Source organism: Chrysemys picta, chromosome 9 (genome assembly GCF_011386835.1).
Source record: "Chrysemys picta bellii isolate R12L10 chromosome 9, ASM1138683v2, whole genome shotgun sequence".
Classification (NCBI taxonomy): Eukaryota; Metazoa; Chordata; order Testudines; family Emydidae; genus Chrysemys; species Chrysemys picta.
In genome coordinates this window covers 10596470-10608165 of record NC_088799.1, presented here as the reverse complement: position 1 = coordinate 10608165, position 11696 = coordinate 10596470, and the positions used below count along the sequence as shown (strand labels likewise).

The 11696-nt window shown below is 43.4% G+C and overlaps 1 protein-coding gene across 2 annotated transcripts in view; it reads right to left on the bottom strand.

Moving 5' to 3' along the window:
* Window positions 1-3449: 3449 nt before the first annotated feature.
* The window catches only part of CCDC39 (coiled-coil domain 39 molecular ruler complex subunit), a 31987-nt gene continuing 23740 nt past the window's right edge, over window positions 3450-11696 (bottom strand). For both annotated transcript variants that reach the window (XM_065556849.1, XM_005285972.5), the window contains exons 16-20: window positions 10386-10492; window positions 6457-6597; window positions 6086-6265; window positions 5726-5814; window positions 3450-3851 (exon numbers count right to left, since the gene is read on the bottom strand). In XM_065556849.1, the coding sequence (XP_065412921.1) occupies window positions 3683-3851; window positions 5726-5814; window positions 6086-6265; window positions 6457-6597; window positions 10386-10492 (686 nt within the window). In that variant the 3' untranslated portion in view covers window positions 3450-3682. The remainder of the gene's footprint in view (window positions 3852-5725; window positions 5815-6085; window positions 6266-6456; window positions 6598-10385; window positions 10493-11696) is intronic.

The following is an 11696-nucleotide window of genomic DNA, read 5'->3' as shown; positions in this document are numbered from 1 at the left end:
AAACTTGTTTTGCTGATACTAGAAATGTATTTTTCCTGTTGCCTTTCTGTAAATGGAATGTCATAGGCCAGGCAAACCTGATCAACACTCTGTAAGCTCGGGCTATACTCTGCTATCGAAATGTCATTAGTCATATTCGCTTCAGTTATAACAAAGAAGCTTGGTACCTTTCGTCCTACAGCAACTCTGTAACTCCAATGCTGCAGCATTTAATAGGCATGGCAGAGTGGAAAAGGAGTGACAGATGGAGAAATGGTGCTCTTGAAGTAAATAACTGCCTTGTCTCAGCTTTGGAAGTCCTGCCACACCTGCCTGCTGCAGCTTTGGCAGTGAAAAGTCTACCTTTACGGACTCATAGCTACCCCATTTTGTGCAGGTATATGGGTAATCAGGCTCAAGGACATCAGCACAAAAGAATTCATTGTTAAAAGGCTGAGGCAGGTGCTTAACTTCAAGCTTTTTTCCTGGCCATTCTGTTTTTAAAAGCACACGTCCAACACTGCTCTAAAGTGTCAGCATATTAACATCTAGTATAAATCTTGCTGTAGCTAGACATAATTTAAAAAGCCCTGAAACCTTGGAAATGGTTCTACAGATAAATGGTAGTGAACAGAATGTGTCATCATTTTGGGAAAACGTGAGAAGGTAAAGTTAGGCACTTGGCTATAAAGAATGGATATTCTGAGCTGTGGGCCATAACATGCTAATAGTCTTATGATTATAGTATGCAGTGTCATAGGCAGGTTAGTTCCAGGCTATTAGACAAGGTGGGTGAGGTAATATCTTTTATTGGGCCAACTTCTGTTGGTGAGAGAGACAAGCTTTTGAGCTTCTACAGAACTCTACTTTAGGTTACCTGTGTAAGCTCAAAAGCTTGTCTCTCACCAACAGAAATTGGTCCAGTAAAAGATATAGTAACTCCTCGCTTAGTTAGGTTTCTGAAAAATGTGACTTCAAGTGAATCCAATTTCCCTGTAAGAATTAATGGGGGGGGGCGGGCAGGGCAGGGCGCCTAGGTTCCAGGGAAACTTTTCACCAGACAAAAGATTTTTTTTTATTATATATAACACAAACAAATATCAGTTTTAAACAATTTAATACTGTACACAGCAATGATGATTGTGAAGCTTGGTTGAGGTGGTGGAGTCAGAGGGGGGGATATTTCCCAGGGAATACCTTACTGCTAAATGATGAACTAGTATTCAGCTGAGCCCTCAAGGGTTAACATATTGTTAACATAGCCTCACTCTACAAGGCAGCACAAATGGAGGGATGGGAGACAGACACACACACCCCCTGTGTGAAAGAGATGCGCATTGCCCCTTTAAGTACGCTGACCCCACTCTAAGTACATTGCCTTTTTAAGAAGATCAGCAAGTTGAGACAGCAGCTGCTGCTAGCAATCTCCCTCTGTCCTGAGTCCTATCATGTCCTGCTCGTGCTCTATGGAGATGGAGTTAAGTGGGGGGCAGGAGGACACCCTGACATTAAGCCCCTCCCCCCCAGCAAGCAGGAGGCTCCCAGGAACAGCTCCAAGGCAGAGGGCAAGAGCAGCACATGGCAGTGGGGGGAGGGACAGATGAACTGCCGGCAACTGCTAGCTTGCTGGGTGGCTGCCGCACAGGGAACTTAGGGGAGCGGGGAGTTGATTGGGGGGGGGGGGGCTGCCGGTCCACCCTGGTTCCAAGCTCCCACCAGCTAGCTCCAACCGGCTGCTTTTTCTGCAAGCAGTGGACAAAGCAGGCAGCTGACAAACTATGTTATAAGGGAGTATTCCGCAACTTTAAATGAGCATGATCTCTGATCAGCAACAAAACAACGTTAACCGGAACAACTTTAAGGCCTTGTCTACACTACGAGAGTAGTTCGATTATACTTGCATCGAATTTTTGGAATCGATATTGCAAAGTTGAACGTGTGTGTCCACACTAAGGACAGTAATTCGACTTTGTGAGTCCACACTAACGGTGAAAGCGTCGACATTCGAAGCGGTGCACTGTGGTCAGCTATCCCACAGTTCCCGCAGTCCCCTCTGCCCATTGGAATTCTGGGTGTAGCCGCATTCCGTTTCTTGGAGCGCAGCTCAGAAAGCAGGGACTCATCGCCCCACACTGCGATGAGATCCAAGACTTCCCGATCAGTCCATGCTGGGGCCCTCTTTCTATGCACAGACTGCACGGCCATCACTGCTGGAGAGCTCTGCATCGTTGCCAGTGCTGCTGTGATCGCCACGATGTCCAGACAGGAAATGAGATTCAAACTGGCCAGACAGGAAAAGGAATTCAAATTCAAATTTTCCCGGGGCTTTTCCTGTATGGCTGGTCAGAGCATCCGAGCTCGCACTGCTGTCCAGAGCGTCAACAGAGTGGTGCACTGTGGGATAGCTCCCGGAGCTATTAGCGTCGATTTCCATCCACACCTAGCCTAATTCGACATGGCCATGTCGAATTTAGCGCTACTCCCCTCGTCGGGGAGGAGTACAGAAGTCGAATTCTCTATGTCGAACTAAATTGCATCGCAGTGTGGACGGGTGCAGGGTTAATTCGATGTAACGGCGCTAACTTCGACATAAACGCCTAGTGTAGACCAGGCCTAAGTGAGGAGTTACCATACCTCACCCACCTTGTTTGTCATGATTATAGTGGCATTAGGAGGAAGAAAAATGGTATAACTTATTCCAGAGGTTTAACAAAGTTTCAAATATAACCCAATTGTTGTGTGTGACAGATTCTATTTAATGAAATAGTGGAAGCTTTGAAAGTTGGCTTTATTTACAAACTTATTTCTCCTCCTCCCCTCCCCCCCCACCAAATTTTGAAAGAAGAAATCTAGTCTACTTGTAATTATCTAACATTAAGCTATAATGCTTACTTGAAGACTATTTTCTTTGACAGTGACATGATCATAAATCAACATTGTAGAGGGTGTTTACACACAATATAATCAGTGATGCGTTAGATCAGGGGTTGGCAACGTTCGGCACGTGGCTCGCCAGGGTAAGCACGCTGGCGGGCCGGGCCAGTTTTATTTACCTGCTGACGCGGCAGGTTCAGCCGATCGTGGCCCCCACTGGCCACGGTTCGCCGTCCCGGGCCAATGGGGGCGGTGAGAAGCCGCGGCCAGCATATCCCTCGCCCGTGCTGCTTCTCGCCGCCCCTATTGGCCCAGGACGGCGAACCGCAGCCAGTGGGGGCCGCGATCGGCCGAACCTGCCCCATCAGCAGGTAAATAAAACTGGCCCGGCCCGCCAGGGTACTTACCCTGGCGAGCCGCGTGCCGAACGTTGCCGACCCCTGTGTCAGAGGGAAAATAGGAAGACCCTAGTTACGTGTCCCTAGAAATATATACTGATCTTGTGCCAACTAAGAATTTGAATCACTGACATTTTGAGGATTTCCCAGAAGTCCTTTAGGCATAACAGCAGGAATTAAGAAACAAGTTAGACACAATTTCATTTAAAGTTTTATTTGTTAAACAGTCTTTCTGCCAATTTGATCATTTGACGCATTGCTTGTGTACTACATACATTTTCCTAGCCACTAAATTAAAATATGTACTTCAGTCTAGTAAATGTTTCTAACAAACAGAAGATCTTTCTAAATAAGGAAATGTGCATTAAAGCAATTTTACCAATTCAGCAGCACTAGTGTGATGTGAGTCAGCTGTAGTGGAGTTCAAAATATTATTTCAGGCTCTTTCTGCTCTGAAGGCTACTGGAGCTGCTAGCTGCACTGGCAGGCCGTGAACCAGCACTCGCTGTTGCTGCTGGCGAACTGAACGATAAACTCAGATCTATAATTTTAAGTGGGGATGCTTGGCCAGAAGCTGAACCCATGGTGCTCCTGGTTGATCTAAAAAGGCAAAACAAAGTTATCGTAAAATTAGAATGTTGACAAAACCCTCTTGATTAAGAAGGGAAAAGAGTGTCGTTGATAGTACAAGTTAAGTGATCATCTGAGCACTTTGTAAGACTAATGCACCTCATCTTACAGTGTGTTAGTAGCATATGCATTTATGATCTTAAAAGGCTGGAGTCTGATTCCCAGTAACAGTGATCGGGGGGGAGGGAGAAACTGAGCGAGGAAGGAACTAGCTTCTACAAACTATGTGGGCAAGATGTTTAATGTTTGCCCTGATACTCTACATGGTGACAGGCTTCAGAGTGGTAGCCATGTTAGTCTGTATCAGGAAAAAGAACAAGGACTACTTGTGGCACCTTAGAGACTAACAAATTTATTTGAGCATAAGCTTTCGTGGGCTAAAACCCACTTCATCGGATGCATGCAGTGGAAAATACAGTAGGAAGCTAGATATGCACATAGGACATGAAAAAATGGGTGTTGCCATATAATTATAACGAGAGTAATCAATTAAGGTGGGCTATTATCAACAGGAGAAAAAAAACTTTTGTAGTGTAATCAGGATGGCCCATTTCCAACAGCTGACAAGAAAGTGTGAGTAACAGTAGGGGGAAAAAATTAGCATGGGGAAATAGGTTTTACTTTGTGTAATGACCCATCCACTCTTTATTCAAGCCTAATTTAATGGTGTCCAGTTTGCACATTAATTCCAATTCTGCAGTTTCTCATTGGAGTCTGTGTTTGAAGTTTTTTTGTTGGAGTATTGCGACTTTGAGGTCTGTAATCAAGTGACCAGAGAGGTTGAAGTGTTCTCCGACTGGTTTTTGAATGTTATAATTCTTGATGTCTGATTTGTGTCCATTAATTCTTTTGCGTAGAGACTGTCCGGTTTGGCCAATGTACATGGCAAAGGGGCACTGCTGGCACATGATGGCATATATCACATTGGTAGATGTGCAGCGCATCATCATACCAGAGGCTGGTTCACTTGCACATCTTGTCAACTGTTGGAAATGGGCCATCCTGATTATCACTACAAAAGTGTTTTTTCTGCTGCTGACAATAGCCCATCTTAATTGATTACTCTCGTTATAGTTAGTATGGCAACACCCATTTTTCATGTCCTCTGTGTATATCTATCTTCCTACTGTATTTTCCACTGCATGCATCCGATGAAGTGGGTTTTAGCCCACGAAAGCTTATGCTCAAATAAATGTGTTAGTCTCTAAGGTGCCACAAGTACTCCTCGTTCTTTTTCCTGATACTCTAGAAATCCTCATCTAGGATCTTGTACTACTGACCAAAGACACCTAGAAGAAATTTGTCTGGTCACAGCTGAAGACTTCACTCAAGCCACAATATTTGTAACATCGCAGGTAGAGTATATTTCCTTTGTAACAGAAGAGAAGGTACTTTGGTTTGTTAATCAGCCACTAGAACAAGCTTTTTTAAAATAAAAAAATCTTTATATGTAATGGGAAAGGGAACTGAGTTTAAGACTAATAGTCCAGAAGACTGCAAGTGCAAAAAAATCCCAGCTGTAAGGAGAAGAGCTGGGTCCTCAATCAATTTGAAAATCATCTAAAAGTGAACTGTGTTCCAATGAAAGAGCAAAGTAGGAAGGGGAAGAGTGGGAAAAATGAATGATAAGCAGTTTCAGAGCGCTGCTACCAAGGAAGTCTGAAATTATTGTCCTGATTTGAAGTGAAATGGACTAGACTAGATAGAGGCATAGGACTTGTCCACACATCTATAGTGAAGCTTTTCCTAGCCAACAGAGATGAACAAGAAGGGACAAAAGGAAAAATCGGCGTGGGAGTACAATAATAATGTACAGTATTAACATTTTTTTTTTAAACACTCACCTGACAGAGGCCACTGAGCTTTGTGAAGAAGATGATCTAGAACTGTAATGACTACCTATGGAAGCAGCTGTAGGAAGTTCTAAACAGGACTAGAAGAGAAAAGAGATCTACTATTGGTCTTTGCAAGTGACACATACACTACCGATTTCTATGATACCATATGTGATAACAGCTACTTTCAGTATATTCCCTTATTTTCAATGCTAACAGCATGACCCGTGTTTCACAATGGCTATATTGTATTTTATGAAATTGCGGCACAAGGCCTTTGAATCACTGAAGTAATCCATTAATTGTTCTTTACTATCTATAACAGTGTCAACATTTTCAATAACAGTTAAAGTCAATTAGAGATGCTACCTGTTGAAAGTATGTTTGAAAGGGTAGAGTTAAATCAGGGTTTGCTTCTAAGACATCAACCAACAATTTGTCAATGGTTCTGCTGTAGTCTTTCAGCTCACGGAGGTCAATGTCTTCTTCCTCCTGCGTTTTCGTTTTACTTTTCTTTAATGATCGAACTTCTTTAGATAGTCTGGAACACTTTTGGCATAAAGTAACAGGTAAATGCAATTTAACAAAGTTGAATATTGTGAAAGTTTAAATACCTTTTATGAAAAGCCAAACACTGTTAATAACAAACTTAAATTTTAAGTTTATGTTGCATTTTTACTATACTCCAACTATAACTCAAGCCAATAACATACGAGTTGTCACTTATTTATTAAACCAACCTGTGTCATGACTCTTTCTAACTTTGGCTTCTGTTGATCTATTTCTTTGTTCAGCTGCAAAACCTGAGCTTGCTTCTGATTTGTTTTTTCTTGGTAGACAGCCTCCTCTTTTATCATGATGTCTAAAGTGTTTTCCATACTCTGAAAGAATAAGTACAGATCAAACCTGAACATCAAAGAACAATGTTATTAGTTTTAAAAGTATGTGAATGTTAAGCAGTATATACAGTGATTAATACCTTTTCAATAGTTTATTGCACTTAACATTTTGTATTAGGCTCTCGATCACAACTCAGAATTTTTTACTCTTGTTGCTTGTGGCCCAGATTTTTCAAGGTGTTTAAGGGTTTCACCTCTGTGTTTTGATACCTGATTTAGGCGTCAAAATCCCATTGACTGTCAATTTTAAAAATCTGAACTTCTAACTAGACGAGCCTCCATCTTTAAAATGTGTTAGAACTATGATCAGACAACCCCTACCATCAGTTGTCTTACTTGTATGATCCGTTAATCAACTGTACATAACATGCTTAACGCAAGCTCAAAGGGATGGAGTCCTTGTCCAGCTGGTTGGAAGAAAGGAGGTTATTGTCTCTTTTTAAGGGCTCCCCTATAATGGGGCAGAGGGATAAGTGGGGAAAAAGCTTACAGGGAAGAGCAGGAAGCAGCTAGACCAGGTGTGGGTATGGGAGGGATTGCCCTTCCTGCTGACTGGAAGGGGTGGGGTATTTATAGCCCATGGAGCCTCAGAAATGCCCTTTTTTACAGGGATGAGGCTCACAGCAGCAAAAGTAAGCAGGCTGGAGCATCAGATGGGGGCCTTTAGTCGACGTGGCTTGGAAGCAAAGATGCCCCAAACCACAAAGGGGAAGAGTGCAGATAGCATACTCCCAGGCAGTGTGGTGAAGGAGGTGCAAAGCCAGGGTCTTGGAGGCAGGGGAGAAAGGAGAAACACCCTTGAGCAATAACGAGGGGACACCAGGCTTTCATCAATCACCCAGCAGCAGCTGCTGTAACTGCAGCAAGCTTCTCTGCCTCCTATTTACATGGGACTGCAGGGCTCCACCAAATGGCACTGGAGATCTCCAGGAGCCTCAGTGACCAATGGGTCCCTATGAGGATGAGTCAGAAGGGGCAGAAGCAGCAACCCAAAGCCATGTGGCTGTTTCCCTCTTGTCACAGGGTGGGTTAGTGACCTCCTTAAGGGACCAGGGGTTGCAGACCTAGCTGAACTCTCTCTCTCCCATTCATGTGTGGGAATGGGTGTGGGAGGAGGGGTAACTCCCACCAGCAGCAACAGCCTGAGCCAGAAGAGGAAAAAGAAATGGCTCTTTGTAGGGGCAGGGCAGGGTTGACTGCTTCCTATACCATGCCATAGTGAGTGGTTGGCCCCTTGCAGGAACGGGGGGATGGAAGGGGAGGTTTCCTGGGCTTCTCCATACTGCATAGTAGTCAGTGGGTGTTGGTTGTACTCTCATGCCCCACAGCGTGGGAACACTTGTGATTTAAGGGTGGGAGACAGCACAACAGGACAGCACAGCTAGTCTGGAACCTTGGCATATGAGGGCTCTCGAGTAGAGATGTAAATATCAGTTAAAAAAGTTAACCAGTTAAACAATTAAAATTATATCAGTTAACTGAGCTCGCTCAGGCGGGGCGGCCAGGGCTGAGGGCCTGGTGGGGCTAAGCCTACTGCAGCCGGGGCTGCTTCAGCCAGGCGGCCTGGGCTAGGATCCTTCTGGCCTGCCAGCCCAACATGGCTCTGGCCTAGCATAGCTGGCCAGCTGCCAGGGTAAATGGTTAAGGTCTGGTTTATGGTAAGCCTCATGCTTACTGGTTAACCATTTAACCTTTTACATCCCTACTCTTGAGGTGGTATAAATATCGGCAGCGCTGCAAACATTTAAGGTGTAAGAGCACAGGTTTAACAATTTTGAGCAATTTCATAGGACGCTGGCCCTGTCTATGCTATGGCCAATTCCAGAGGCCCAAATATTTCAGTACATGGTGTCTGAGGCAACCCATGGGCCAGCATCATATATGCCCACTAGTTGCCTTTCTTGTCTTATGTTTGCCAGTAGGCTGTGAGGTTACATGGATCCTTCTAGCAGGGTCTCAGTCCAAAAGTTTTTAGTTGGGTAGACTTAAGACAGGTCCTTCTGAGGATCCCCATTACTGTTCAGACACTTAAGGATTTGTGGCACATTCTCAACCAAATATGTAGAAGCAAATAGGAGGCAGCCTTATTCGAGGCAGCCTTCCTGGTCACTTTTTTTGAGCTTTTAGGGTCAGTATAAACTAGTGACTGGGTCAGTGAGGGATACTTTGCGAAGAGCTTTGGCGTGGAGGAGTGATCTGTCCTCTTGACCCTGAGGATCTCAAAAATAGACTGGGGGCAAGGGGAGTCCATAATGCTATAGGAGGGTGGTTAAGATTAGGATTTGCCCAGCATGCGCATTAAGGACTCAGTCATGGGGATGGCAGGCCCCTCACAACATACCAATTTGTTACAGTTTTCAGAAGGGGGCTCACAAAGTGGGAGCTCCCGGAACATGAAGTGTGTTCCCACTTATTCTGGATTGGAATCACAACAGCTGCGGCCTAACTAGGGCTAGGAGGCTACAGCAATTCAGGCAATTAGGCAGTGGCACTCAAATGCATACAAGATGTACATAAGACGTAGGGAATCAGAGCTAATTTTCCTGTTTCCAATTTCAGAACCAAGCAAATGGGCCAAGGGACTAATGATGTGTATCTGTGGGTACAGTATTGTATACTGGGCACATAAGCAGGCTTTCCAGTCATCTGGAGGTTCACAGCTGTGCCTAGATTCTGAGCCAGCATGGAAGGTGGAGTGTGCCGTGGGACCAGCTGTTGGCCTGGGAGTAGGCACTATGTGCAATTATTGTTCATGCTAGTAAACAATTCGGGAAGATGTAAGGGGGGGTGGGGTGAGGACATATTTTTGTCCAACATTAACGAAGAACTGTAAATATGTGAGAATGCATTGGGAAATGGGAAGCAGCCAAACTAAATTGCTGGCACCTCTTTGTGGCAGATGTCCAGTGCAGAAGGCATTCGTCTTCCCTGCAACAGGTCTAGGAACTGGTGGGGTAGGGCAGGGGAGATAGGTTATAATAGCATAACTTAGTACAAAAAACTCATGGGAGATGTCCAGTGCGGGTACTCATTATGGAAGGAATATGGTTGTCGGATAAAATGGACCTGAAAAGGATTTGAAAGAAAGCATCTGTTAAGGGAGCTGAGGAATTGGAGTTTGGAGTGCCTACATCACATACGCCAGGGAGCCAGCCCCCTCCTTTTACAGCTCCTTTTTACCTCACATAAGGGAACGGTTGTGGGGTCCCAGCAACGGGATGGCTGGGACTAGGTTGGGGATTACATGGAAATGACTAAGGAAAGGTTGACCTTCACTATACCATCTACTGCCAGGTACTCCCAGATATTTTAAGTGAATAAAGTTGCAGCCTAATTAAACCACACCAATTGCTACCTGACTTTCTTCCAGGGTGACCGGACAACGGATGAATAACTACATAAATCACTATGTGTAGTTTACATATATGTAGACTTCATATGTAGTAAGAATGACCAATACTGGGTAAAATTTTCAGAGGTACCTAAATGATTTGAGAGCTTAAGTTGTTTTGAAAATCAATAACACCTAAGTTTGTAAGTGCCTATGTCATTTTGAAAATGGGACTTGGACTCTTCTATGAGTTTGACACTTTTGAAAAGTTTATCTATTGTCCATGAGCAATAGGAAAGGGGTTGCAGAAAATTCACAAAGGAGAGTGAGGAAAAAATATTCCCAGAATGCTGCTTAATCCATGAGGGGGAAAAAATTTCCTACGCTAAGGAAAACTATGGCTTCACCTATACAAATGGCAATCTCATGTGCCCATTACCTGAAGGTCTTCTTGAAGCTCCTTGATCTGTCTTCGCTTGTATCTGTATTTTTCATCAGCAGCTCTTTTCTCTTCTTCTAATTGCAGCTTTTCTTTGTACTCCTCACCTACAATATCAAACGCTCTGAGTTAGAGTTTAAACATTGTACAAGGTGTGCACACTAACATGTTTAGGACATTCGATTTTCATCCCAAAGACAGACTATTGCTGTATTTTAAAATAAGTGCACCAAAATGTATTCAAGTACAATACACAAAGACATCATTTATGGCCATATCTAGGGTAATGGAAGTCTTCTGCCAGGCGACCTTGAGGATCTGCAACTGTGCATTATACTAAACTGGGCAGTACATTTAGCAACTCACCTGCCTGATCTTGCAATGATCAATTGCTGAACAACAGATGTATTTGTAAATCAAAAGAAAGGAAGTATAGTTGGTAATACAAGGTTGAAGCACCCTATGAAACACTTTAATCTCTATTTGATTATTTAGGTCATTGATTAAAGCATCTACCAGGGCAAGGGGGAGCCTTAAACATTCTAATGTTATCTACAGTGCTTCTGAGAAGCCTCCAGGACTTTCCAGCAGAATTATTACCACAGGTATTTTAGGAGACTTATAGTTTTGTTACTCAACTATATAACTAAAAAATAAATACTGTACTATATTTGATGTACTATAAAATGTATACATGAAATGTTAAAAGAACAACCAAAAAGGACGTCTTTACAGGAAGTCTGTGTTCTAAAGTGCCCACCGTACCTGCTTTTAATGGATTATAAAATTACAGGGAATATCCTCAATTTTTTTTTTTTTAATTAAATACTCCACAAACTAGTCACCTAAAAACAAGGGGAAAAGTGACTGGTTTATCAAGGATAAGGATTTAAGATCCACTGCTGTAAAACCAGCAGAGGGCGCAAAAGTTAAATAACAAGCCCTGTCTTCACACCGTTATTGATATCATTGATAATAATGATGCATAAATCAGACTAAACAAAGAAGACGGATTGTAAAAGCAGCTTGTGAAAGCTGTAAATTTGCAATGAGCTCTCAACAAAAGGCAAACAACATAAAGTCCCACAGGATTCCACAAACTGTACAGTGGGGATTCAACTTGTTTAAAGTTGTCTATGCAGTACACAAACAACGGCACAATCCTCAACTCACCTTTTTACCAGATAACAGTGCTGCCCTATAACGAAAACAGGAAACAAACAATACTGTCGATAAGGCCTTCACCAGTGCCTCACAACCACTGTGCCTTGCTGTGCTGCCACTGGATTCAAGTACTTGCAGACTTACTGG